At 40.4% G+C, this 26,201-nt stretch overlaps 1 protein-coding gene across 18 annotated transcripts in view; it reads left to right on the top strand.

Annotated features, from left to right (window-relative positions):
- The window catches only part of TNRC6C (trinucleotide repeat containing adaptor 6C), a 148,910-nt gene that overhangs the window by 17,104 nt on the left and 105,605 nt on the right, over positions 1–26,201 (top strand). For 5 of the 18 annotated variants that reach the window (XM_055388811.2, XM_055388807.2, XM_055388794.2 and 2 more), the window contains exon 1: positions 19,628–20,931. The exons of 2 other annotated variants lie outside the window; for them this stretch is intronic. In XM_055388811.2, coding sequence (XP_055244786.1) covers positions 20,921–20,931 — 11 coding nt within the window. In that variant the 5' untranslated portion in view covers positions 19,628–20,920. Of the gene's footprint in view, positions 1–17,716; positions 17,797–19,626; positions 20,932–22,935; positions 23,055–26,201 lie in introns of those variants that run through there. 11 more of the 18 variants (XM_055388810.2, XM_055388796.2, XM_055388803.2 and 8 more) reach the window with 5 other exon arrangements.

Here is a 26,201-nt window from a genome sequence, read left to right as displayed (position 1 = left end):
TGATGTTATAAAACTTTCTCAACTGATCATGGTCTTAAGAGTGAGTTGTCAACTCTGGGCTAGATTTCTAGGAATGCCACTTATTAGCTAGGTGACTTTGGGTTTAATTTTTACTTTCTCTGAGCCTTTGTTTGCTCAGCTAGAAGAAATGAATAATAATATATACTATTACAGGATTATTGTAAGAATTAAATGAGATAGTATGTAAGTTTCTCACATTGTAGGCTCATGTTATCTTCCTTATATTCAGCCCTGCGTAGTCTGTTTCTCACTATCACACATTTGCTCTGTAATTACATATTTGTGTATATGTTTCTGTAATTTCAAAGAAGTGAGTCAAATTTAACCCTATCATAGACATGACTATAGTAATCATTTTGGTATGTTTTATAAGGTGGGTGAGGGAGGTTGTTTTGCCCTGAAAACATCTACAAATGCTAGCATATAAAATTGAGCAAAAGATGTGGGATAGAGATTGAATTCATATTCTTTGTGAAGACTATTAGGATTTGTTCTTGTGATGATCAGATTGTCAGTTCAGTTTACTGTATTTCACACACAGTAGCCCCAGTTAGGGTTCCAGAAATGCTTATAAATTTGTCTCCTGTGGTATTATCTTAATGTGATGTTGGATTCTTCATCGCTGAAGTCAGCTATTCAGGTAAAACTTTATTTCGTAAGATCAGATACCTAAGCAATATATAGTCACTAAGTCACTTCATATATAAAACTTGGGGCCGGATACGGTGGCTCATGCCTGTAATCCCAGCACTTTGGGACGCCAAGGCAGGTGGATCACCTGAGGTCAGGAGTTAGAGATCAGCCTAACCAATATGGTGAAACCCCATCTCTACTAAAAATACAAAAATTATCTGGGCATGGTGGCAGGTGCTTATAATCCCAGCTACTCGGGAGGCTGAGGCAGGAGAATTGCTTGAATCCAGGTGGTGGAGGTTGCAGTGAGCCAAGATTGCACCATCGCACTCCAGCTCAGGCGACAAGAGCAAGACTCCACCTCAGAAAAAAAAAAACAAACAAACTTGGTTTCCCCTTCATTTTACAGGTATGTTAAAGAGGAAAAAAATAGAATGCTTAACATGTTGCTACTTGTGTACAAATTGTATTAATCATTATATGATAAATGTTTCCAGATGGTATCTATTTTATGGTACTTAGACTTTCTAACCTTTATAATGATTACTATATATATGTTTTCTTTCTCCTACTAGATTATAAACTCCTTGAAGGCAGGATTCATGTTTAGTTTATCTTTTCATAAAACTTAGCTATGTATATTGATTTATACATATGTATTTAGTAAATATAGCTTGATTAATTGAATAAATCTTCATATGTAGTAGATTTCTGTATTGACTTCTGCTGGTATAAGTTTTCTCTACAAAGTTTGATGAGATAGGAGTGATGGGGAAAATATGAAGAGCATTAATGTATCATTTTCATTTCCACTAGTATCTTTGCTAGACCCCTAATCTCCAGTAGTTTTAAAGCTTTGGGTTATGAAAAGGAACTCCTTGTCTCCGAAGTGGTAGATATTTTTTATGATATGTTGCAAAACAAAAAGACAACTTTTTAGTTCAGAAGGAAACCAGCATTTATTAAGCCCTAGCTATGTGCTAGGATAGGATCTTTTAAGTAGTCCCAGATCCCTTTGAGAATTCAGAAAACCTAAATAAAACAAGAAAGAAATTTTAATTATAAAAGAATTATCTCCAAAAAGTTTCTCCTTTTCAACCTTTCATGCTTTTAATATTTACTATGTAAATTGCCTAAGAACTTAAAAAACAGGGACAGCTTTCCAGTTTATTTTATGAAGCTAACATACCAAAGACACAAAAAATGATAGGCAAATAATAACTTTAGATTTTTGTCACATAAGTGTATGTGAGACTCTTAAAATAATTTACCAGAAAGTGTAATTCATCAGTATCAGTATTTTTTCTTTAAAACCTCTTTTTTTTTTTTTTTTTTTTTTGAGGCAGAGTCTCGCTCTGTCGTGCAGGCTGGAGTGCAGTGGCGCAATCCAGTGGCAGAGCTCACTGCAAGCTCTGCCTCCCAGGTTCATACCATTCTTCTGCCTCAGCCTCCTGGGTAGCTGGGACTACAGGCGCCCGCCACCACGCCCAACTAATTTTTTTTGTATTTTTAGTAGGCACGGGGTTTCACCATGTTAGCCAGGATGGTCTCAATCTCCTGACCTTGTGATCCACCCGCCTCAGCCTCCCAAAGTGCTGGGATTACAGGCGTGAGCCACCGCGCCCGGCCTAAAACCTCTTTCTAAAGAGAATTTGAGACAAATGCAACAGCATATTAAAACAATAGAATAGTAGAAGTAAGGCTTATCTTTAGAATGCAAAGAACTCTACTAATATTCCTCCACATTGGTAGATCAAGGAAGTAAATTCATAAGATTATCTCACTTGCTATCTGTAAGGTCATATAGTAAAACTCAGTATTATTTTGGGTGTCTGCTTCTGGCTAAGACAGACTAGCCAGTGTCAGACCAACCCTGCCGCCAGGAACTAAAATTCTTAGGTAAATAATAAAAAGCAACTGTTTGAAGGTATTAGAAGCTACTAGGACACTGAAGACTTTGAGGCCAAGATCCCAGAGAGAAGGGAGGTCTAAAGAGGCAGAATAAACATTTGGTGCCACATGACCCCTCAGAAGCATTTGCCAGCTTCAGTGCTAGGACTGAAAACCTGAACAAAAGGCTGAGGTTGAGCAGCTAAGCAGAGTTTTCAATAGATGTCAGAGGCTGGGGTCACAAAAACGGGAGTTCAGGGATGACAGACCCTGGTAAACATCCCAGGCTTTTGGTTGGAACCACCCCTCTTACCCCCTAAAAACCCCAACTTTTTACCCTAGGTGTATGGTGAACCTAAAAATTTTCCTGAAATCCAGCCCTCACAAAACACAAAAACTTAGTTTTGAATTGGCTGAAATAGATTAAAGTGATTCACCCTTGCTCTTAAATGCTTGTCAGAAGCAAAACTAAATCCTCCCTAGAGGAAGGTAACATTCACAGCCTCAGCTTATCTCCACAGTTTTGTGCATGCAAGATTAACATTGAGTCAAAAACTAAGCACATAAAAAGAGACAGGCGATAAGGTTACCCACAGGAGATCTAGATATTAGGGTTATCAGACATGGACCTTAAGGTAATGTTGATAAATATGTTTAGTAAATTAAGTGACAAATGGAGGATTTCAGAAAGAACTGGACACTATTAAAAAAGTTAAATGGAAATTCTGGAATTGAAAAGTGCAATATAGGGTGACAATAGTTTACAATAATCTTTTGTATATTTTAAAATAGCTAGAAGAGAAGAATTTGAATTTTTTAACATAAAGACATTTAAGGTGATGGATATCCCAATTACACTGATTTGATCCTTACAAATCATATGAATGTACTAAATTATCACATGAATCCTGAAAGTATGTGTATCTGTTATGCATCAATTAAAAATTAAAAAGAACTTTTAAAAGTACAGTAACTCAAATTAGGAATTAAACAGGAGGGTTTAATAGTATTCTTAGCTGAAGAAAAAATTAGTAAACTAGAAGATAGATCAGTAGACAATATCCATACCAAAGCACAGAGAGACAAAAGGATGGAAAATGAAAAGAAAAAGAAAAATATGTAAGAGACAAATGGGACACTGTTAAAAGTCTAAAATACTTATAATTGGAATCTCAGAAGGAGAGGAGAAAGAATAGGTCAGAAGCAATAGTAAAAGACATAATGACTTGAGAATCTTCCAAAACTAATACAGACTTGCATATTTGAGAATCACTGTAGCTCTAAGCAGAATCAATACCAAAAAACAAAAATAAAGGGAAAAGAGAGGAAAAATTGCCAAAACAAAGAAAATCTTAAAATCAGCCAAAGGAGGAAAAAGATACATTACCTTCAAAGGAGCGGCAGTAAAGACTGACAGTCTACTTTGCAAAGAAATGGAAATCAAAATACAGTGGAACGATATCTTCAAAGTGTTGTAAGAAAATAACTGCCAACCTAGAAATCTGTATGAAGCAAAAATATCTTTCAAAAATGAAGTGAGAATATAGACATCTTCAGACAGACAAAAATTAGAATTCATCACCAGCAGATCTACACTAGAGGTACTATAAAGAAAGTTCTTCAGGTAAAAGGAAAATTATCCCAGCTGGAAGCATGGAGATGCAGGAAGGAGTAAAGAGCACTGGAAAGGATAGATAGACGAATACATCTAAAGTAATGTGAACTGTGTAAAACAGTAAAAATATTGATAGGTGCAGCAAACCACCATGGCACACGTTTACCTGTGTAACAAACCTGCACATCCTGCACATGTACCTGGAACTTAAAAATTTTTAAAGTAAAAATAATAAATGGTAACAGCAACACAGAAAGCTGGAAGAGAGTTCTGATGGGGGAAAAACAGAGGTTATTTTTCCTCGGCTCTCACTCTACAACAGTGATCATCACAGAGGACTTCTTTGACCAAATGTGTGGATTTCTCCCCACGTGCCAAGCAAGCAATCATTTCTGCAGTGGACACCAGCTGGGTGTCTCTCAACACAGAAGACTTCTGTGAGCAAATGTGTGAGGGTTTCTTCTCACACATCAAACAAGCAAGGAGTTCTGCTGTGGATATCAGGTGGGTACCCTCCAATTCCATTTCAACATTATCTACCTGGAGATAACTCAGATCTCACAGGTTGAAGACTCAGTCTCCAGGACTGTCCCTCCTTGAGACACCAGTTGCAAGTCTGGGCCTCCAGAACTTCTGACCCACTAGCTTCAAGTTGGGATTCCCATCACCCCTCTTTGGGTTTACTTAATTTGCTAGAGTGGCTCACAGAACTCAGGGAAATAATTACGTTTACCAGGTTATTACAAAGGATATTATGAAGGAAACAGATGAAGAAATGCCTAGAACAAGGTATGGGGGGTGGGTGCTTCCATGCCCTCTCTGTTGCACCGCCCTCCTGGCATCTCCATTTGCTGGGGCATTTGGAAGCTCTCCAAACCCAATCCTTTTGGGTTTGTTTTGTTTTGTTTTGTTTTGTTTTTTGGTTTTTTGGTTTTGGAGGCAGTCTCACTCTATTGTCCAGGCTGGAGTGCAGTGGTGCAGTTATGGCTCACTGCAGCCTCAACCTTCTGGACTCAAGCCATCCTCCCACCTCAGCCTCCTGAGTAGCTGGGATTCCAGGCACGTACCATCATGCTAGGCTAATTTTTTTAAAAAAATTTTGTAGAGGTGGGGGTCCCACTGTGTTGGCCAAACTAGTCCCACCTTGGCCTCCCAAAGTGCTGGGATTACACTTTGGGAGCCACTGCTCCTAGCCCCTTTTGGGTTTTTATGAGAACTTCATTATGAAGGCATCATTGATTAAGCCATTGGCCATTGGTGATCAACTTAACCTTCAGCCCCTCTACCCTCCCTGGAGATTGGAGGGTAGGGCTGAAAGTCCTAACCTTCTAATCCTGCCTTGGTGTTTATGGAGACCAGCCCCCATCCTGAAGCTACCAAGAGGCTGCCAGCTATCAGTCAACTCATTAGCATACAAAAAGACATTACTTTGGAGTTTGGAAGGATTTTAGGAATTATATGCCAGGAAGCAGGATCGAAGACCAAATATATATTTCACAATATTACAAAGATAAATATAGTTTAAATGTCCTCAGGTCTTTCTTTGTAATTTATATTAGATTTTAATGACTCAGAGATAGTAATATCTAGGGCAGTCCTTCTCAATCACATTTGGTGAGAGAATCACATCATAATGTTCAAAGACAGCAAACTTCAACCTGTGGGTCAAATCTGGCCTGCCAACTATTTTAGTAAATAATGTTTTATTGGTGGAACACCGCTATGCCCGTTAGTTTACATATTGTCTATGGCTGGATTCATGCTGCACCACCAGAATTGAGTAGCTGCTACGGAGACATTGTGGTCCACAAAGCTTACATTTATTGTCTAGCCCTTGATAGAAGAGATTTGACAACCCCTAGGTGTTGTGGACTGAGTGTATGTGTTCCCCAAAGATTTGTATGTTGAAATTCTAACCTCCAGCTTGATGGTGTTAGGAGGTGGGGCCTTTGGGAGGTATTTAGTTCGTGAAGGTGGAACCCTCACAAATGGGATTAGAAACACGGAGTTCTTGCTTCTTTCTGTCTACTCTCTGCCATATGGGGACACAGCAAGAAGAATGCCATCTGCAAGCCAGGAAGAGGGTCTTCGCCAGAACTTGACCATGATGGCACCCTGGTCTTGGAGGGTCTGTAGAACCCAGCCTCTAGAACTATGAGAAATGTTTGTTGTGTGAGCCACCCGGTCTATGGTATTTTTGTTAGTAGCAGCCAGAACTAAGACATCTGTGCTAAGGCATCTATTATATATTATGAATTAACTTCTTTACATTTAGAATGCCTTGTAAGAACTGAAAAAAAAAAAATAGTCACTCAGAATGTTTTCTGCAGGACATAATTCTTTCATAGAACTTGAGTTGATTAACTCTAGAGTAATCACTAAAAGGATAGAAAGAGAATTTATAGCTACCAAGCTAATAGAGAAGGAGAAAGGAAATAAAATAATAAAAACCATTTACTGTCCAAAAAAAGACAAAAAAGAAAAAAGGAACATAGAATAGGAGGAACAAGGCCAGGCGTGGTGGCTCATGCCTGTAGTCCCAGCACTATGGGAGGCTGAGGCGGGCAGATCACCTGAGGTCAGGAGTCCAAGACCAGCCTGGCCAACATGGTGAAACCCCATCTCTACTAAAAATAAAAAATCAGCCGGGTGTGGTGGCCCATGCCTGTAGTCCCAGCTACTCGGGAGGCTAAGGCAGGAGAATTGTTTAAATCTAGGAGGCAGAGGTTGCAGTGAGCCGAGATTGTGCCACTGCACTCCAGCCTGGGTGACAGAGCAAGATTTCATGTCAAAAAAAAGGAGGGACAAGTTCAAAACAAGTAGTAAGATGGTTAATTTAAGTAGTAACAGACAAAATGGACTTTAAGGCAAGACATCCCTAGAAACAAGGAAAGTTTGTAATGAAAAATGAGTCAATCCACCAAGAAATATGTATGCACCTAATAACAGAGCTTTAAAAGACAAAAGCCAACAGAACCAAAAGGACAAAAAGATAGATTCAGTGTCCCTATTTCTTCTATTATACACAAATTAGGGAGAGCAGGATATTTGTTGAATATGGCATAAATTCACAGACCAACTTTCATATTATACTTACTGGTAAAACCCTGAAAGCAGTCTCTTACTGTTATACCTTATAACCCACCCCTAGAATTTCTGCTTCCCATTCTAGCAACTGAGTTCTGCTGGGATTTGGAGTTCTTGTTTTCCAATAGGGAATGTTACTACCAGAGGACACAGAAAGGTTCCATTGAATTGAAAGATGAGGCTATAACCCATTTGGGACTGTTGATGCCACTGAACCAACAGGTAGGAAAAGAGGTCACTCTCCTGACTAGAGTGCTTAATTCTGATTACCAAGGCAAAATGGGGTAATGCTATACAATGGGGGCAGGGAGGAGGATGTTTGTAACTCAGGATTCTCTAGAGTGTCTCTTAGTACTTCTTTGCACCATATTAGAGACAAAATGAAAAACTGCAGTACTCAAGAAAAGGCAGGTCTGTTGAGGAGTCACATGTTTCAGGAATGAAGGTTTAGGTCACCCTGTCATGTTGAGAACCCTGACTGGCTGAGGTTCTGATTGAGGTCACAAGACATGTTGGATGCGTAGTGAGAGAAGAAAGTTAGGGACACCATCCATGCCTTCATAACCAGGTGCAGAAGCAAGGATTGTAGTAACTTAGCGTATTTTTTCTTGTGTCTGTATGTTTATATGTATTAACTTTGCTTTTTCCCCCCTTATTTTATATATAATTACTGGAAGTTAATTAAACAATTTGATCTTTAGAGAACAGAATATTTAGTGGGACTGTTAACTGAATTTTAAGGAGTAATTAATATAGCCAGTGATTAATACAATGTCTGTTCAGACTGCAGCTCCTCATTTTGGGGAGAAGGTGAGAACATGTTCATTTATAGGAAGGTAGCTGCATGTTACCTTCATGTGGAATCAGAGTTGTTTTGATACTTCAAATATAGAGGGTGTGTATGGAAGCCAAGTAGCCAAAGGGGTGGACTGTGCCAATTATTTATTGTTGCTCAGTTCCCAGTTTATGTAAATCCACATCCATTTATGCCCTGCTTTTCATACAGGAGCTGGGCACTGTAGACATTTCCCTTTGGTGAGCTGGCTTCACTTTAGGCTTTGCCAATGGAAGCACTGGAGACACAATGTAAGGAGGAATAGAGGAGAAAAGGGTCTTCCCAGCCAGGCACGGTGGCTCACGCCTGTAATCCCAGCATTTTGGGAAACCAAGGCAGGAGGATTGCTTGAGTCCAGGAGTTTGAGGCCAGACTGGGCAACATAGCAAGACCTCATCAATACTTTAAAAAAAAAAAAAAAAAACAGCCACGTGTGGTGGCTCATGCATTAGCGTCAGCTACTCCAGAGGCTAAGGTGGGAGGATCTCTTGATTGAGGCTGCAGTGAGCTGTGATTGCACCACTGCACCCCAGCCTAAATGTCAGAGCTAGATTCTGTCTCAAAAAAAAGAAGTAGGGGGTATCTCTCCACTCCCTCCTTCAGTGCGTGTGCTTTGGTGCAGCAGTCAGCAGGCTGGCATAGGAGAGCCCTGGCAGTGCTCACCTCAGTGGTGCCTATGAAGCAGCCTCAGCCCACCTGTACCCTCAAGGAAGTTTCTCTGCCTCCCAGTAGGGCCCTCCTGTGGACCACCTCTTCCCTGTTCCCTCTTCTAGGTCTTTCTGCTACTCTCTAGCTGCGTGTTCTGTGGCAGCCATGCCCTCTCCAGTCCTGTGTGGAGGGATCTTCCTCTGAGTTCTTAGCCTCTTTCTTATACACACACACACACACACACACACACACACACACACACACACTTTTAGCTTGGAGCTATTATAGTAAGTATCTACTTTCTGCATTTGCTCTCTCTGGACCCCATAAGGAACTATTTTTACCCCTCTAAAAACATAACCACCTTTTACTAGTTAACACATCTTCATATTAACTCTATCCTGTTCTAGTTATTGGTATGGTTTCTGGCTCCTGACTATTCCCTAAGACTTACTAACAACATTACTATTTAATCTTTAACGTTGCTGTCTAAAGCTACGCCAGTTAAATAAGACAGGTGTATTCATTTTCTGTTTTTGCGTAACAAATTACCACAAACTTAAGACGTTTAAAGCATGATCAGTGTTACTTCATAAGTCCTTCATAGTTCTTTTGGTTATAGGACTGAGGTCCTTGTTTCCTTGCTAGCTGTCAGAGGAGGAGTTCTCAATTCCTAGGCTACCCATGTTCCTTGCCTTGTGGCCTCCATCTCTAAAACAGCAACTGTGAGGCTGGGCGCAGTGGCTCACGCCTGTAATCCCAGCACTTTGGAAGGCCGAGGCGGGCGGATCATGAGGTCAGGAGATCGAGACCATCTGCCTAACACGGTGAAACCCCGTCTCTACTAAAAATACAAAAAAAAAAAAAAAAAAAAAAGCCAGGTGTGGTGGCAGGCGTCTGTAGTCCCAGCTACTCGGGAGGCTGAGGCAGGAGAATGGCATGAACCGTGGAGGCAGAGGTTGCAGTGAGCCGAGATCGCGCCACTGCACTCCAGCCTGGGCAACAGAGCGAGACTCCGTCTCAAAAAAAAAAACAAAAACAACCAGCAAGTGTGTTGAATCTGTCTCATACTTTGAACTTCTGACATCCTCTGTCTCTGACCTCTAAACCCAAATTTAAAGGGTTAATCGGGCCCACTTGGAGGGATAGTCTCTCTGTCTTAAGGTCAACTGATTTGGGATTTGAATTAACGTCTGCACAGTCCCTGCAAATAGTACCTACGTTCGTGTTTGATTAACTAGGGGAAGGTATGTGTATCCCAGGGGCCAGGAATCTTAGGAGGAATCTTAGAATTCTGACTACCAAAACAGGAAATAGAAATTAAGCCATGAAAAATGGTTGTTATTTACAGCTTGTATACCCAGAAAACCCAAGATGATAAGCTAAAAAATTATTTGATGCAGTATAGACAAGTCAGTAACTGGACTAGATACTTACCATCAGTAACCATTCAGGCAATCCACAGGATATTTGATCTAATACATAAAAATCAATTTTAAAAAAAATTATAAAATACCTAGACATGAGCTTAACATGTACAGGAAATAAATATGAAGAAATGGGCTGGGCACAGTGGCTCACACCTGTAATCCCAGCACTTGGAAGGCCGAGGTGGGCGGATCACCCGAGGTCGGGAGTTTGAGACCATCCTGACCAACATGGAGAAACCCCGTCTCTATTAAAAATAGAAAATTAGCCGGGCATGGTGGCACATGCCTGTAATCCCAGCCATTTGGGAGGCTGAGGCAGGAGAATCGTTTGAACGCGGGAGACAGGTTGCGGTGAGCCGAGATCGCGCCATTGCACTCCAGCCTGGACAACAAGAGTGAAACTCCATCTCAAAAAAAAAAGAAGAAGAAGAAGAAGAAGAAATGACAATTTCACTGAAAGAGGGAAAAAATGGAGAGATGTTCTCAAATAGGAAAATTAATTCTTACAGAGCTTTCAGTTAATTTGTATGTTTAAAGCAATTCTAATTTTTAAAAAATGTATTTTTCTTTTGGAGCATGACAATATGGTTGTAAATTTTATCTGGAAGGATAAAAGAATAAATACTTCTAAAAAAATAATGAAAGGAACCTAGTGGTAGCAGATAACCAAAATTTTATGAAACTGGAATAATTTAAATAGTGTCATTGTGGCAGAAGCGTGCAGTTATTAATGGAGCAGAATGGTCTTCAGGCCCATCTGTTATACATGAATTTGATGTATGAAGAGCCATTGTCACAAATGAGCAGAGACAGGAAGGATCATTTAGTCCTCGTGCACTAAATGACTCCCAGGCACTGTTAGTTACAGAAAAGAAGGTAGATCCTAGTGTCTACCACATACCAAAATAAACTTTAAATGAAGTATCATCTGTATAATAGAAAAAATTTTAAGAAATCTAGAGAATAAAAAGAGCTAATTTGAATAGTTCCTATAAATACAAGTAAAATCTCATGAAAATTTTTGGTAGAATTTGACTAGCGTTTAAAACTTGGTGAATGCCAAAAACAAAAGGCAGACAAAAACTGGGGGAAGTGTTTACAGCAACATGATTAAAGGTTAATGTATTTAACATGTATAAACTTAATAAGTTCATTATGAAGAAGCCCACTAAGAACTGAAGAGATGGGCCAGGATGTATAGACAGGCAATGTACAGAAAATGAAATTCATGTGGGATAACAAATATGGGGAAATATGTTCATTAATAGTCAAAGAATTGTAAATTAAGGCCATTGAAATACTTTATCAGATTAGCAAGGATTAAAAATTATAATACTCAGTGCTTATGAGATTGTTGTGAAATAAGCACACTTGTATTCAGCTAATAAAACTACAGATTATTAAAATGCTTTTGGAAGCAGTTTCATAATGAAACCCTTAATTATACCCTTTTGTTTTAGGAAGTCTGTTTCTGGAAATCTCTCCTAAGACAATCACAAATACAGAACAAACTGGAATAATCACCAATACAGAACAAATATAAACAAAGGGGATTAGTGATAAAAACAGTGTCAAATGGAAACACCTAAATAAGCAACCGGGGAATTAAGTAAATTATGGTCCATCAACAAAATATTTTGTTGTCATTACAAATTGTATTTGTGGAGTTTTTTTGTTGTTTGTTTGTTTTTTGGAGACAGAGTCTCTCTCTGTCGCCCAGGCTGGAGTGCAGTGGTGCGAGCACCATCTCAGCTCACCGCAACCTCTGCCTCCCGGGTTCAAGTGATTCTCCTGCTTCACCCTCCCAAGTAGCTGGGATTACAGGCACACACCACCATGCCTGGCTAATTTTTATATTTTTAGTAGAGACGGGGTTTCACCGTGTTGGTCAGGCTGGTCTCGAACTCCTGACCTCAAGTTATCCGCCCACCTTGGCCTCTCAAAGTGCTGGGATTATAGATGTGAGCCACCGCACCCGGCCTGAAGTAAGCATTTTTTAAGAGTATAAATTAAGATGGTGGTCAACTGTGTACCAGCAGTACTGTGCCAATTAGAAATATTTATCAGCTATGGCCAGGCACAGTGGCTCATGCCTGTAATTCCAGCACTTTGGGAGGCCAAGGCAGGAGGATTGCTTTAGGCCAGAAGTTTGAGACCAGCCTGGGCAACAGGGTGAGACTCCGTCTCAAAAAAAATGAGACCTTGTCTCTACAAAAAATTAAAAAACTAAAAAACTTAGCTGGGTGTGGTGTAGCCTGTGGTCCCAGCTACTCAGGAGGCTGAGGTGGGAGAGTCACTTGAGCCCAGGAGGTCGAGTGAACTCTGATAGCACCACTGCACTCCAGCCTGGGTGGTAGAGTGAGACGCTATCTCTTTATACACACACACACACACATTTTCCAGCTATTTATTCTTCCATTGCATCTTCTTCCCAGCATCAGAATTTCTTCTCTTCATCTGCCCATCTGTGAATCTGTTCTCACAGAAGATTATTCCTGTACTTTAATGATTCCTCCCGTTAAAAACTCACAGCTTCCATTTTTGCTTTTCTCTTCTTTTATCTGAGCATAGTTAGAGTCCACAAAAGTTTGGTTATAATTAGCATTTTTACCACCAGGGGCTATTATTTGTATTTCAAACAGTTTTTTAAAATTTTAAAACTGCTTCGGTGGAATTTGAAGCTATGCAGTTGTTTCAGTGTTGAACATCATTCTTTGGGTGCTGAATGTTTAAATTCTATGTTATGGTACATGTGTCTAGAAATGAAGAACAGTTAGTGGGGAAAATAACATTAATGTTCAAGGAGACTTTGTGTACTTTCACCTGAGAGATGCAAGGGTGTATAGATTTAAAATGTAAGAGCCACATTCTGGATCATCTTCATTTCAAGTAGTTGTGTTTACTGCCGTTTTCTAAAATGTAAGCTCCACGAAAGCAGGGACCTAGAACATCATGTGGCACATATAGTACACTCTTAATAAGTATGTATGGAATGAAAGATTGAATTTTCACCTGGTGGAAGTATCTACAACTAGAAGTCATGAGTATGTAGACCTCAGAGCATCTGAATTTCTTGGAATTTGTGTCACTTAACACAATGTTACTTTGTTGCCTTAAAGTGGCAGTTCTGAAGAAGGGAGGGACCAGCCGCTTGGCAGACCTTTGGAAGGATGGACTTTTGTTTAGGGATGTCATGTGATTCGAGTTGGGCACAATGGCATTTAGTGGGTAGGAGCCAGAGATCCTAGGTATTCTGTGCCTGGACCTACTTCCATGCAAGTAAGACTGTTAGTACATCTGTTATGACTTCTGAATTTCGCTCTGGATGTTATGTGGGTGAAAAATTTACTTAAGCTTAGAACCTATTTTACATGTATAGAATTTTTTGTGCTGTTGTAATATATGCTGAGTTTCTGGAAACTCTGAAAAGCAACTGTCATATACATTCAGGGAAGGTTGTACTTTGTCTGGGACTTGCTCAGTAGTTAATTCATCATTTGGGAAATCTCTTCACCTGCTAATCAGTGCCAGTCATGGAATTTGAGTTGCAATGCCAACTTTATTTTCTTCATAGTACTTAGGAAATTACTTATGAAAAACTGAAATTACTTTGTTTATTTACCTGTGTTTGTATTTGTTTACCCACTAACTGTAAGCTCTTGATAATAGGGATCTTACGTATCTTGTCAGTGGATATCCTTACACCTAAAATCAAGTCTGGCACATTGTGTGGCCAGTTATTAATAAATGATGCCCAAATAATGGACAGATGTTTGAATGAATGAATCATCCCCTTGGGCGTGATCTTTAAATGCTGTTGTTCCTTAAGCCGCCATCTCAGGCCCTCTTTCCTGTTTACTCTCAAACTCCCTTCCTACCTGATCTCAGCTATAACCCTCACTTTGATTTATATTTCTGCATTAACATCTCCTGAAATTTTTCTCCAGTCTGGATCTTTCCTGTGAACTCTGGAATTTTACATTCAGCTCCCTTCCCCAGTTTAATGTTTCAAGCATCTCAAACGTGAGGTGTCCTTCTCCAGTGTTTATCTTAGTGAACGGACCACCATACACTTAGTCACACTGGTGAGAAGCCTACGGATTGTTCTTGACACCTCCCTCTCCCTTATACCCATATCCAATTCATCACCCACTTCTGTTCATTTTATCTTCTGAATGGTGTTCAAGCCTGCTTTGCATCCCCAGATCTAAACTACCAAGTCTAAACTCTTATATTGACTGCAGTAGCCTACGCATTGGTTTCCACCAGTCCACTCTTACCTTCTTGTAATCTATTCCACATAGGAGCCAGAATGATCTCATCAATAACTGATTGTACTCCGTTGCTTAAAATTCTTCATTGGCTTCTCATTGCTCTGAAGATAAAGACAAAAAAAATTTAACCTAAGTCTTCCCCACCAGACTGGGTGTAGCCATTTCTTTCATTGCTCTGCAGCCTTTAGGCCCCCCATCATCTTGCCGTTTCTCAAACATCCTGTGTGCCTTCCCACTGTAGAACTTTCATGCGTGTTGTCCCCTGTTGTGCCACCAGGTCTCCTTCAGAACTGAGCTCACTTTCGCAGGAAATCTTCTGTGACCTCCTGACCAGCCAGAATCCTTCCTCTTAAGTGCTCTCATAGCACCCTGCACTTCTTATTAGCATGCTGTAATTAATGTATTATGAAGGAAACTGTCTGTCTTTCCCATAGAATTAGGTTTTTAAAAATTCATTAAGTGTAGATATGGCCTCAGTATAATGTTCGTCTATATTATCACCATAAAGAATGGCCTACTAGCAACTATGGCAATTTGTCTTCCATTATCTAATTGGTTTTTACTCAGTAATTTCATAGGGTCAATCAGTTTGATTTGTTACTTCAGGGGCACGCTGTATTTCATTTATTCTAAGAAGCACATTTTTCCCATTTTTAACATCTCTGAAGTTGACATGCATCTTACAGTCAATGGCATGTATATCATGGTATAATTGGCAGCATTTTTGTTTCTTAGTGATGCATAAAATAATGGTGCATCTTATATTCGAAGGTAGATTAGGTATAAAAGTTCGTATTTTATAACAAATTCATTCTGTAAGGGTGACCAGGGATGTATGTTGCTCATTATTCTGTACAAGTGTTACTAGGATTTTTCTGTAGCTATAGCAGGTAACGGATGATATCTTGATCCCTTGAAGAAATTCTGGCTGAAATCATTTTCATCCTGTAGAGTCGAATCTCAGGGGCTTGATGTATGTATTGTTTGTTCAAGTCACACACAAACCCAAATTTGTATGTGTATCTGTTTTGTTTTAGAAAAATTATTTTTTATCTATGTGTGGAGGTGGGCAGCCATCCACTGGTTCCAGAGATGGTCAGCTAACCCCCTGAATGCGTTCTCCCCCCATCTTCATTTTGAAAGAAGTTTTAGATGGGCACGTTTAGAGACATTTTCCCCAGCCTTCCTTGTGTCTAGATATGGGCAAGTTGTGGTCACTTGAATGTGAACAGAAATAATACGTAAACTTCCAGGGCATGAACCAAAAAGGAAATAATTTGCTCTTCCATTCCTCTTTTCCTTCCTCTAGTGAATAAAACAAACTTTGAACAAGGATGCTTGGCCAGCCTCTCTGGACTGCAGGGGAGAAACATCTTGAGCATGTTGTATTTTGGGGTCTCTTTGTTATAGCAGCTTCGCTTTTACTCTAACTGATATATATATAAGAAATTGTTTTGATTATCCTCTTCAATTTCCAAAAAATGAGGTCAACCTTACTATCAGTTCATTGTAAGTTTGAAGCATACGGCTGTCACTTTTGGACCGCAGTGAAGAATATATGCTCTTTAGGGATACAGCGTGGTATGGATGCAGCGTATGCTTGAAACTCAGTCCGACCTCAGTTGAATGACGACAGCTCTGTGGCTCTGTCACTTACTGTCTGTGTCTGTACACAGAGGTCCTCTGAGCTTCATCCTCTGATCCTCTCCTTGAAGATGCAGGTGATACCTGTCTCAACAAGATCGATTTGAGGAGCGAATGAAGTCATCTATTTGAAAGACCTTCCGAGCCCAGTGCTGAGTAAATGACAGCTCTTGCTACCATTAGTTTTTCCAAAGACTATCACTTCACACTGTCTGCTGCCCTAGTATCTTTGCAGTTGGAACTTGGTATTTATGGAGGATTGTTTGATTTTCTAAGTTTTATCTTAAGATTAAGCAAAACCACTGGAAACATTCACACTTGGACTGTGTTGCCTTGGCCCCCCAGAGAATTGCTGACTTTTTGCAAATTCCTTGCGTTTTCCCGTCATGCATTTTGGCTGTCAAGAGGCTGCAGAAGATGATTTAATAAAGCCTACCCTTGCACACACATGCTAGCGCAAAAAAGAAGCTGTCTAATGCATGACTACGTCGCCTGTTTGAGGTACCCACTAAAATAACTTACTTTGAGACCTGAATGCTAGGGAAACTTTTTCTTCCCTTGTAGAACAGGTGGGTGTTCTTATGGTTCATGAGAATCCGTAAAGGACAGAGAGAGGAATTGAATCAAATAGTAAAATAATGTGGCAAATTTTAGGTTACCTCTGAGTACGTATTAATCCATTAGTAGATGTGGTTCCATTAAAGTCTTGGAGGAGGTAAACTCTACACTTATTTTATTTTTATTTTTATTTTTTTGAGATGGAGTCTCACTCTATTGTGCAGGCTGGAGTGCAGTGGCACGAACTTGGCTCACTGCAACCTCCGCCTCCTGGGTTCAAGCGGTTCTCCTGAGTAGCTGGGATTACACCCACCATCATGCCCAGCTAATTTTTGTATATTTAGTAGAGATGGGGTTTTACCATGATGGCCAGGCTGGTCTCGAATTCCTGACCTCAGGTGATCCACCCGCCTCTGCCTCCCAAAGTGCTGGGATTACAGGTGTGAGCCACTGCGTGCGGCCTTATCACTTTTTTTTATTTTAAAAGAAACCAGAAAGCCAAAAGGTGGCAATTAGCAGTACATTGACTTTATGAGAGTAATAGGAAATATTTGCTTCTTGAGATTGGTATATGAACATAGTATTAGATTTACAGTTCATACCAATTTTATGCTTTGAATTTTAGTTTTTGATGTAAGATAGTAATTTCCAGGAAGTTGTTTAAGGGACAGAAACAACGAGCTATAACTAATAAATACTTGTTAGTATACAAAGTATGGGACTATGCAGCTCACAGTCTCAAATGTGATCTCAGTTTGCTCCAGTAATCAGTATACTGGTTTGTGTTTATTTAATGAACGACTAAAGACTAAACTTAATTAGAACCTTTTTTTTCTTATGAGGTAGTTCCCTTAGGATCTCTGTCTAAACTTTTGCAGGGTGGGGGCAGCATCTGAACCTGTTGTGTGTTTGAAAACAGGAAATTAAAATCTTTTTCTGTTAATTGATATTTTTCAGGTAAATTTTCTTCATTTTATGAAATTTAAGTTTTTACATTTCCCATTTTTAATGTGAAATATTGACAAGCTTCTTGGTACCTGTGGGGGTTTTTTCCTGCAGCAATATAATCAGTCACTTTTTTTTCTACTTTGTTTCATTATAGAAACTATTGGCTGGGCACCGTGTCTCCCGCCTGAAATTCCAGCACTTTAGGAGGCTGAGGTGGGCAGATCACCTGAGGTCAGGCGTTTGAGCCCAACCTGGTCAACATGGTGAAACCCCGTCTCTACTGAAAATACAAAAATTAGCCGGGCATTGTGGTGCATGCCTGTAATCCCAGCTACTCAGGAAGCTGAGGCAGAATCGCCTGAACCCAGGAGGCGAAGGTTGCAGTGAACCGAGATTGTGCCATTGCACTCCAGCCTGGGTGACAGATTGAGACTGTCTCAAAAAAAAAAAAAAAGAAACTATTTAGGCAGACATTCATGTCCTTTATCAGCTTATTACTCCAGTGTAAACCCCTGAAACTCCTGTTATTCTCACATGCAAGCCCTGGGCTTCACAGATGTTTCTGGATCAAGGGACTGGGTGTATGGTGGTATCATCTCTTTTTATATTTGATTTTTCTCTTGTGCAGATTGTCATCAGACTTTCTGCCCAGGTGTTGTATGCTCACCTGCTCTCCCAAATTAAAATCCACCTTTGAACACAAGTTAGTTTAATGGCTCCTGAAACTGAATCCACACAGTTAACAGTCCTTTTAGTTCACAAAATTGCAAAACCTTTGAATAGAAAGCCACCCTGGGGATCATCTGCAGTCAGTTCTCATGTAGTTCTCATATTGATAACTGCCCCAGGCTCCGTTTCATCACTTCAGTGACTGACCAACTTTTATATGGTGCTGGAACTTTGTCCTTTCTTTTTTGTAATTATGAAGGAGAACCTTTTCTAAACTTGCCCAAATATGCCACAAGTTTCAGAATACAGAAATACCATGAAGTTTAAAAAAAAAACAAGAACAAAAAAACAGGCAAGTGCCAAATTCAAGCAAAAATAATTATTTCACTCCATCTGTCAGGGTTGATATTTCAGGTCTTTGTGCTATTGGTTAAATACAGCTTGTTGTTTTATACTTTGATGTAATGTTTTCATTTAGGCACATCTGTGAATTTTATTGATTGGTGTGACAGTATTTAAAAGTCTCCAGTTTATTGATAGGATTGAAATAAGCTCTAATTTATGGGCTCCTCTATCAGCCAAGAGAGAGAAACCATACAGTTATGTGAACAGGGAAAGGTGACTGTCAAGAATTGTTAACTGTAACGGGATTAGAATAATGAGGGATTGGCTAGTCAGAATAAAGAAAGCCTTAGAGGATTCAGGAATAGCAGATATAAGGAGGAGACCCCTGCCCCCAGCCTGAGGTGGAACATCCAGTGAGAGATCACAGCCATGCCATGGCTCACGGGGTGGCAGAGAAGTCACTATAATGCTGTGTTGACGGAACTTGAAAGCAGCTCGTGGGAAGGCATCTCACCAGAGGCACTGTGTGTGCAGGGGTGGCGACATGGCTGGAGTGTGCCTGCAGGATCCTGCCAGGGAGCCCTCTAGCCAGGAGGCAGAACTCTTCTCCTGCTATGTCTCTAGTGCCCTGTACTGAAAAAGCTGAACATCATGCCAGCTGGCAAAGGAAAAATAGTTAAAGGTCACAGATCCATTTTCACAGAGCAGGCAAAAAGCAGAGTTTGGCACTGAGAGGCAATAAATCCCCACCTCCAAACTCCTTAGTAGTTTTTTGGGAAAAGCATTATGCTTATCAGTGGTTACAGAATACATATTCCTAAGATTTCTTGCAAACAATGAAATCCCAAGCATTATTAATAACCACTCTGTAACACATAGGCCAGGATGTACCAGCAAGGACTACTGTATCTGAGAGACTGGAGATTTTCTTCTGTTACTTTAGCACATTTGAAGTACACACACACATGTGTCATTGTATAGTTGACTGAAAGTGGAGTGCTATTAAAATTATACTGTCATTTTCTGACTTAATTTGAGGTGACTTTAAACTCAGAAATCAAGAAAAGGTTTTCACAACGTGGTACTTAAAACTCCCATACTTCTAGCATGGGCAACACGGCAAGACACTGTCTCCACAAAAAATTTAAAAATTAGCCAGGCATGGTGATATGTGCCTGTAGTCCCAGCTACACAAGATTCTGAGGTGGGAGGGTTGCTTGAGCCCAGGAGTTCGAGGCTGCAGTGAGCTGTGATCACACCATTGCACTTTAACCTGGAAGAAAGAGTGAGACCCTATCTCAAAAACAAACAGCAATCCTCCCATATTTGTAATGGACATGTTAATATAGCAATACTAAAGTAATTTTTATAGTGGTAAAAGTGTTTACTGAACCTACTTAGTTAAGACAAATCGTAATCAAATAATGCTGCAGCCAGTCAGTGCTTACTGAGTAAGCCGAGGTTTAAATAAATAGATTGTTGATAAACTACATTATCAAGATTCCTTGGTTACAGACAGTGGGAAGCAACTGTACAAATTTAAGGAGAAAAAGAGGAACATTTGGAAGGAAGTGAGGTAGATGACAAAATTGAAGGACAAGCTGGAAAACTAGGACACAACCCGTGCAGCCTAGAGAATCCAGGTAGCAGGCACTGATGGCAGGTTTTGTAGGGCACAGTCAGTGCGGTGAATCCGCTCCAGCTGTCTGCCACTTCAATTCAGAGTTCCTATTCCAAGATATGTCTTGATTGGCCTACTGTGAGTCTCACGCTCACCCCTTGGTCAGGGGACGGCAAAGCACTGAGATACCAGGCTGCAAAAACAACTTATTCCTGGACTCAAGAGGGCATACCTCACAGACACTTAGTTTTTCTCTCCATTTCTTAGTTCCCTTCTTTGGTGTTGGCTTCATTTTTTGGCTCTCTCTGGTTGAAAGATGGTTGCAGTAACTTCCAGCCCTCTGATTCTGTTTGGTTCACATCCAGGGTCATCCCTGAATCTGAGCACTGTGGCCCAGGGGACGCTGTGCCCTTCGATTAGTCAGACACAAAATGCATCCCTGGAGCCACTGCCCCTAGAAGTCCACAGATTGTGGGTGAGAGGAAAATCAGGATACAGATACCAGTGGGAGGAGGAAAGGAAGCTGAGTGGCAGAGTAACAGACAGTTCATCAACCTTATTTCACAGAGACAGCCAACCAAAATGAGAAGCATTACTTGTTCTGTGATAAAAAGCCAAATGGAAGAAGATAATATAGAAAGACATTGGTGAGACAAGGAGGTGGAATACCTGTGTCAGTGGCTAGACAAGAAGCACCATAAGATGTTTAAAAGGTGAGAGGTCAAGAGACGCGTTTCTTAAGAAGCGTGGTCAGTTCAGGCTGCGGTAACTCCATACTGGGCTGCGGGGCTTTGTCTTGTTTTGTTTGAGCCATGATAGTGAGTCTGGAGAATTAAATCCTGGGGCTGAAGTCTGTATTAACTCTAAAATGAAAATAATATCAGGGTTCCTTTGAAATACCTGAGACCAGCTGATTTTGTCATACCTCTCTTAACGATCTCCGTGATTCTTCACCACCCTTCCAAAGTATAGGTCCCTGCTGTCATCTCTTCCTAACTAGTAATCAAATCCCAGTGCTGCTCTGAAGTTTCCTCATCCTTTTCTCCAGATCTTTTCCCCGTGCCTTGTGGTGCATGGTCCTCTGGTTAACAAAGACCTTTATCTTTAGCTCTGCACCCTCCTCAATGCCCCCAACACATACTGTCTGCACTTCGTTGAAACCACGTCTCATCAGGCCAGGAATCAGGGTGGAGCGGAGGCATGAGGGAAGGATTCAACATTATCCTGAACCCTTTTCACCATAACCATTTATAACGTTGTGGGTTTTTTTAAATTTTTTTGAGATGGAGTCTCGCTCTGTCGCCCAGGCTGGAGTGCAGTGGCGCGATCTCGGCTCACTGCAAGCTCTGCCTCCTGGGTTCACGCCACTCCTGCCTCAGCCTCCCAAGTAGCTGGGACTACAGGCACCTGCCACGGCGCCTGGCTAATTTTTTGTATTTTTAGTAGAGACGGGGTTTCACCGTGTTAGCCAGGATGGTCTCGATCTCCTGACCTCGTGACCCGCCCACCTCGGCCTCCCAACGTGCTGGGATTACAGGCATGAGCCACTGCGCCTGGCCGACAACCATTTATAATTTTTTTTAATTTTGTTTCCTGTCATTCCTTTTATTCACTTTTTTTAAAGTTTATTTGCAGTACCATTCACTCTGTGGTGTGTAGTTACGTGAGTTTTAACAAACACATACAACCATATAACCATCATCATGTGAAGATGCAGAATAATTCTGTCGCCCAACAAAACAACTCCCTTGCACTGCCCCTTTGTGGCCAGACCCTTCCTCCCCCTGACAGTTGCTGGTCTATTTTCAGTTTCTACCATTTTGCCTTTTCAAGACTGTTATATAAATGGACCTACGCGACATAGTCTTTTGAGTTTGGCTGCTTACATTTAGTATACGTTATATCCAAGTATAGTTTTCTTTGAGTTTATCTTGTTTGGTATTCACAGAGCTTTTTGACTTATAAATTTATGTATATCACCAAATATGGGAAGTTTTTCACTATTTCTTCAAATATTTTTTTCTTCACTGATCTTCCTTCTCCACCTCTGGGCCTCCAGTGACATGAATGTTGGGTCTTTTAGTATTATCCTTCAGGTCCCCGAGGTACTGTTCATTTTTTTCAGTCTCTTTGTTTTCCAGATTCAGTAATTTTTATTTCTCTGTTAAGTTCACGTACTCTTTCCTCTTTCATGTCCATTCTTCTCTTGAGCCTATCCAATGAAGTTTTAAATTCAGATGTTTTAGTTTTTTAGTTCTAAATTTTTATTTGTTTACTCAAGTGTATTTTTATTTGCCTCCTGGAGCATAGTTATAATAACTGCTTTAAAGCCATTGTCTGATAATTCCAAAACTTGGGTCATTTGGCCATTGATGTCTGTTGTCTTTCGCCCTGACAGTTGGCCACATAGTCTGGTTCTTTGTATGAGGAGATATTTTGGACTTTATCCTGGACGTTTTGAATGTGTCTTATAGACTCTTAGTACTATCAGACTCCTCTAGAAAACACTGGTTTGTTGTTTTGTTTTTGTTTTAGCAGGCAATCAGCCTGGGTAGGTTCAAGGCTTCCAGTGTCAGCTCAGTACTAGGCTCTCACTATGCTGCTTTGGGCCTGGCCCACATGTAGGAGTTAGTCTGAGGCTTGGGGCAGGGGGGTGTTGACATCATAGTTCAGATCTCACAGCCTTTGTTCTGCTGTTTTGAGTCTGCCCCATAAATGCATAACTCAAAGGTGAGCCCAAAATGGTGAAGGTTTGTACACAGAATTGGGGGATTCCCTTTTCCAGCTGATTTCTCTGTGGGATCCCTGACTCTCCTGGGATACGTCCAGCTCACAGGTGCTCCTTTCTTTAGTCCTCTGCTGCGAAAGATGGGTTTCTCTTGGTTGTAGGTGTCAGTGCCATGCCTGCTACAGCATGGCTGTAATTGGGGCCCACTCCCTGGGCAAAGGTTTGAGAAAAGGAAATGAGAAAGTCACCCCCACATAGATTGCCTTCCCTACATTTTAACTCCTCTCCCCAAACCACCTACTTTTGTTACTTTTCATTATTTATGTGTTTGTGTTTATATTGTACTTTGTCCAGTTTCGTTGTTGTTGTTGTTGTAATTGGCAGGAGAGAGGCTGTAGCTGGCATAATCCATCTTGCCCAGACCCAGAAGGCCTGACTCCATCACTACTTGGTTTAGTTTGCTATGCTGCATAACAAATACCACTAAATGTAGTGGCTTAAAGCAGTGCACATCCATTGCATGGTTTCCATGGGTTCAGGAGGCTGTACTTACCTGGGCCCTCTGCAAAGCTGTGCAGTCAAGGCCAGGAGCTGTTTTCATCTGGAGGCTCTGCTGCGTAGCGGTTGGTATCCAGGCTTCCTCAGGCTGCTGGCTGAATGCCGTTCCCTGCAGCAGTAGGATTCATGGCAGCTTGTTTCTTCAAAGCCAGCAGGGAAGAGGGAGACTCTAAAGCCAGTCTGCTAGAAAGTTGGAGTCTTACGTAACACAGCCAGGGAGTGACAACATACACCTTTGCCATATTTCAATGGCTAGAAGCAAGTCGCTGGTCTCTCTCGTACTCCACGGGAAGGGATTATACAAAAGTGTGGAAATCAGAAGACCATAGAGTCTGTCAAGCACAGGTCTTCTTCACAGCTTCTGGTCCTGTTGGTCAGAGCCATTTGGCAATGAGTCGCCTTTTCCACCCCAAGTCCAGGTGTCATGCTGAGTGACTTAAGCATTCTTAGAGGCAGTCCATCCAACATGCTGGCTTACAGGCTTTGGACCTTATCTATACCAGTGACTTTATTTCACTTTAGAACCCAGTCCTTGTGACTCTAAATCTCAAGCATACTCTCTATTCTGTTTCTTTCCATAGTCTATATAGAGTATTAAATATAATTAAAGTTTTACCTTGTCTTTCCTTTTAGATTTTATGCTCAAGGCTGAGACTATTTTGTCTTATCCTTCTCATACTGCCCACAAAAGTCTAGCAAATACTTCCTGCACATAGCAGATAGTCAAATACATGTTGAATAAATTAAGACCATAACTATTTCTATGACAACTGCATAGCCTACCAGTTCCGTCCCCTTCTCTTTTTAATTTTGTCTGATAACATTTTACCAGCCCTTCCTAACATAAACACTGAAAGGAAATTCTAATTGAATTAGTCAGTTTCAAAATAGTGGCATGTAACACACACACTCTCTGTCTCTCTTTCTCCCTCCGCCCCCCCCCCCCACACGAATTAGTGAATATTTTGATGACATGGCATTGGAGTCCAACCAGTATAACTTCAGAGTATGGTCTCTGGTGTTCTTTGTAGGTGAAACTAAGGACGAGAAACATTTACAATTTCTGATAACTAAACCTCAAAGACAAAAACAGGCCCCTGCCCTCTTTTATTGAATTTTCTTCTTTTACAAATATAGGAAGTAGTCAACTAACAAAAAGACTGGTAATTTGTAACATTTTTCATCCAGAATTGTTTTGCATGAAGTGGCTGGATTCTCAGTCTACCTACATAATTTCACCTTTTGAATCATTATTTCTCTTTCTGTATCAGAACCTCTGAAACAAAAATAAATTATTGTTTCTCTGGGAAAATCTACAGTTTAACTAGGAACACCGAAATGATACCCACAGAGGCCCATTTGTGGGAAATCTTTTCACCCTTTCCTCCTCCTAGCTGCCTCCAAAATATGAGTGTTGCTCCTTTTTCTACCCAGAGCCTCCTAATCTTGTGATTGCTAAATTATTTGAGAATGAAAGAAACAAAGGGAAAACCCAAGTTATTAAAAAATGTTTTCTTCCTAATAAAACTCAGTACAGAGGGATCCACTATAGTATACCTCACCATACCATATGAGGTATAGGTAATTTATATCCAATTTGGCCCTTCAAACTTGCTCTGGGCCCAGCAGTTGAGCCCATATCAGATTTCCTCCTTACCTAGTTGCCGTTGCTACTGAAACATAAGCTGAAACACCAATCGAAGGGATGCTTCTCTCTTCAGCAGAGCTGGATAGGACAGCTGGAGTTCTTTGCAGTGGCGGTAAACTGGAAAGGAAGTGAAGATGTATGAATAGAAGAATGACTGAATAATATGATAACATTCACACTATGGTACATTATGGAGCCATTAGAAATAACAGATTGGACATCTCAGTAGGGGGAGGGAGAGAGAAGGGAGATCCTCCTTCCCTGCAAGTATTGAATGAGAAAAGCAAGTTGCAAAAAAGTTTCTATAACATAATCCCAGTTATACCAACAGTGATCCAATAAAATCTTTGTAAAAATGTTTAAGTATATATGTTTTTATACAGTTACACGAGCAGGGACAAAAACAGATATGAATCTAGGTGGTTTTAACGTGGGTCATGGGGGGAGGAGATATTTGACAGGGATATGGAAGGGGGAGAAAGAGTAGATAAGGGATGCCAAGCATGTCAGAAACAGGAAAGCAAATATTGTCCTAGGGGGAAGCATGATAAGATTATATTTACAAATGTACGTTGATCATGTATATTTAAACGTAATTTTAAAAAGAAAAAGTTCTGTGATTAAAAAGTAAAATTCTCCCAGTCTGGCCATTCCTTTTCTTTATTCTCCTTGCTTCTTGACTTATAAATTTATTTTACAACTTAGAAAAAATACAAATTGACTCTCCATTTAATTGATACATTTTTTTCTTTTAATAGGTGAAAACACTTTTCAAATCCAAGTTTATAATTTCACTGTGCAAGGTAGACAGTAACTTTTTAAATACTACTTGATCATATCAGAAAATAAAGTTTTCCTTAAAAGGAAAACTTACAGATTTTCTCCACTGTAAATTTCAGCTGAGATTATATACCAGAAATTGGTACCAGAAATGCCCTGAAGGGTAACAGATTCTTCTCAGGGCCGCAGAGAAAGAGTCCTCCTACCAAGGCACTTATAGTCCAGAGGACAGAGGAAGCTCATAATCTCATTTAAAGCCAGGACATGTG

The sequence above is a fragment of the Gorilla gorilla genome, chromosome 4 (genome assembly GCF_029281585.2).
Source record: "Gorilla gorilla gorilla isolate KB3781 chromosome 4, NHGRI_mGorGor1-v2.1_pri, whole genome shotgun sequence".
Taxonomy (NCBI): Eukaryota; Metazoa; Chordata; class Mammalia; order Primates; family Hominidae; genus Gorilla; species Gorilla gorilla.
This window is presented reverse-complemented; position numbering and strand designations above follow the sequence as displayed.